Here is a 2,500-nt window from a genome sequence, read left to right as displayed (position 1 = left end):
CTCCTCGAGTCTGTTACACAGGAACAGGAGGAGGCCGATTCAGCCCCCCCTCCTCGAGCCTGTTACACAGGAACAGGAGGAGACCCATTCAGCCCCTCGAGTCTGTTGCACAGGAACAGGAGGAGGCCCATTCAGACCCCTCTCCTCGGGTCTGTTACACAGGAGCAGGAGGAGGCCCATTCAGCCCCTCTACGAACCCGCTCCATCCTTTTGCTGTACCGTGTGTATGTTAACTCAACATGACATCCATCTGGTCCATTCTAGAACGTTCCGTTTGCTGAAAAGGGGGAGGAGAATGGAGCTGGGTCGAAACTGGACGAAGGCCTGGAGGACTTTTACAGCTGGAACATGACCATGGATGACGCAGAGTAAGTAGGCCGCAGGCTGGCGCACCTGTGGACAGCGCACTAGGCCGGGATTGAAGCCTGACGTCCCCCGTTGACGCACTCTCTCTCTCTCTCTCTCCATGTGCCCCTAGAGCTCCACAGGCCGGGCCGCAGACGTCACAACCCCCCTCGGGCCCCCGTGCCCAAGAAACGCAAGTCCAGGAGGAGGGGGGGGTCTCTTCAGGTTCATCAGGGGCCGGTCGGTGCGGGAGGAGAGCTCGGCGGGCGGGACGGCGAGCAGGCCGGCCTCGAGGGGCCGCGAGGGGGAGGTGGCGGAGGACCAGGACGACAGGGCGGCCCGGACCCCCGGCTATGCCCCTGAACGGCAGGAGGAGGGGCGAGGCGCCGAGGGAGGCCCGCGCGGGCCAGATCGCGGCCCGTCCCGTCCAGGGGATTCCCTCCCGGGAATGGGAGGCTCGAGGCCTACGTTCCACCAGGTAAGGAGTCCGTAGAACCTTCTGGACGCCCAACATCGATAGTTGGCAACTTGGGCAGAGAAATGGCAAATGCAGTTTAATCCGGGTAAATGTGAGGTGACACATTTTCGTAGGTCGAACATTGAGGGGAAAATATACCGTAAATGGCAAAACTCTGAGGAATATAGAAAGTCAGAGAGATCTGGGTGTGCAGGTCCACAGATCTTTGAAAGGGGCAACACAGGTGGAGAAGGTAGTCAAGAAGGCATACGGCATGCTTGCCTTCATTGGCCGGGGCATTGAGTATAAGAATTGGCAAGTCATGTTGCAGCTGTATAGAACCTTAGTTAGGCCACACTTGGAGTATAGTGTTCAATTCTGGTCGCCACTCTACCAGAAGGATGTGGGGGCTTTAAAGAGGGGGCAGAAGAGATTGACCAGAATGTTGCCTGGTATGGAGGGCATTAGCTATGAGGAGCGGTTGAATAGACTCAAAGAACAAAGAAATGTACAGCACAGGAACAGGCCCTTCGGCCCTCCAAGCCCGTGCCGACCATGCTGCCCGACTAAACTACAATCTTCTACACTTCCTGGGTCCGTATCCCTCTATTCCCATCCTATTCATGTATTTGTCAAGATGCCCCTTAAATGTCCCTATCGTCCCTGCTTCCACCACCTCCTCCGGTAGCGAGAGTTCCAGGCACCCACTACCCTCTGAGTAAAAAAACTTGCCTCGTACATCTACTCTAAACCTTGCCCCTCGCACCTTAAACCTATGCCCCCGAGTAATTGACCCCTCTACCCGGGGAAAAGCCTCTCACTATCCACTCTGTCTATGCCCCTCATAATTTTGTAGACCGTGGGCAGCATGGTAGCATAGTGGTTAGCACAATTGCTTCACAGCTCCAGGGTCCCAGGTTCGATTCTGGCTGGGTCACTGTCTGTGTGGCGTCTGCACGTCCTCCCCGTGTGTGCGTGGGTTTCCTCCGGGTGCTCCGGTTTCCTCCCACAGTCCAAAGATGTGCAGGTTAGGTGGATTGGTCATGTTAAATTGCCCTTAGTGTCCAAAGTTTCCCTTAGTGCTGGGTGGGGTTACTGGGTTATGGGGATAGGGTGGAGGTGTTGACCATGGGTAGGGTGCTCTTTCCAAGAGCCAGTGCAGACTCGATGGGCCGAATGGCCTCCTCTGCACTGTAAATTCTATGATAACCTATGATCAGGTCTCCCCTCAACCGCCTTCGTTCCAGTGAGAACAAACCGAGTTTATTGAACCGCTCCTCATAGCTAATGCCCTCCATACCAGGCAACGTCCTGGTAAATCTCTTCTGCACCCTCTCTAAAGCCTCCACATCCTTCTGGTAGTGTGGCGACCAGAATTGAACACTATACTCCAAGTGTGGCCTAACTATGGTTCTGTACAGCTGCAACATGACTTGCCAATTCTTATACTCAATGCCCCGGCCAATGAAGGCAAGCATGCCGTCTGCCTTCTTGACTACCTTCTCCACCTGTGTCGCCCCTTTCAGTGACCTGTGGACCTGTACACCTAGATCTCTCGGACTGTCAATACTCCTGAGGGTTCTACCATTCACTGTATATTCCCTACCTGCATTAGACCTTCCCAAATGCATTATGTTAATGTTAATGGCTTATTGTCACAAGTAGGCTTCAAATGAAGTTACTGTGAAAAGCCCCTAG

General features: G+C 54.5%; 1 protein-coding gene across 1 annotated transcript in view; it reads left to right on the top strand.

Annotated features, from left to right (window-relative positions):
* Positions 1 to 2,500, top strand: part of LOC140406268 (uncharacterized) — a gene marked incomplete at its 3' end in the record, with an annotated part of 71,698 nt that overhangs the window by 38,002 nt on the left and 31,196 nt on the right. The window contains exons 7-9 of the mRNA XM_072494379.1: positions 265 to 368; positions 479 to 560; positions 716 to 823. Of these exons, the coding sequence (XP_072350480.1) occupies positions 265 to 368; positions 479 to 560; positions 716 to 823 (294 nt within the window). The remainder of the gene's footprint in view (positions 1 to 264; positions 369 to 478; positions 561 to 715; positions 824 to 2,500) is intronic.

This window comes from Scyliorhinus torazame, unplaced genomic scaffold, assembly GCF_047496885.1.
Source record: "Scyliorhinus torazame isolate Kashiwa2021f unplaced genomic scaffold, sScyTor2.1 scaffold_391, whole genome shotgun sequence".
NCBI classification, from domain to species: Eukaryota; Metazoa; Chordata; class Chondrichthyes; order Carcharhiniformes; family Scyliorhinidae; genus Scyliorhinus; species Scyliorhinus torazame.
This window is presented reverse-complemented; position numbering and strand designations above follow the sequence as displayed.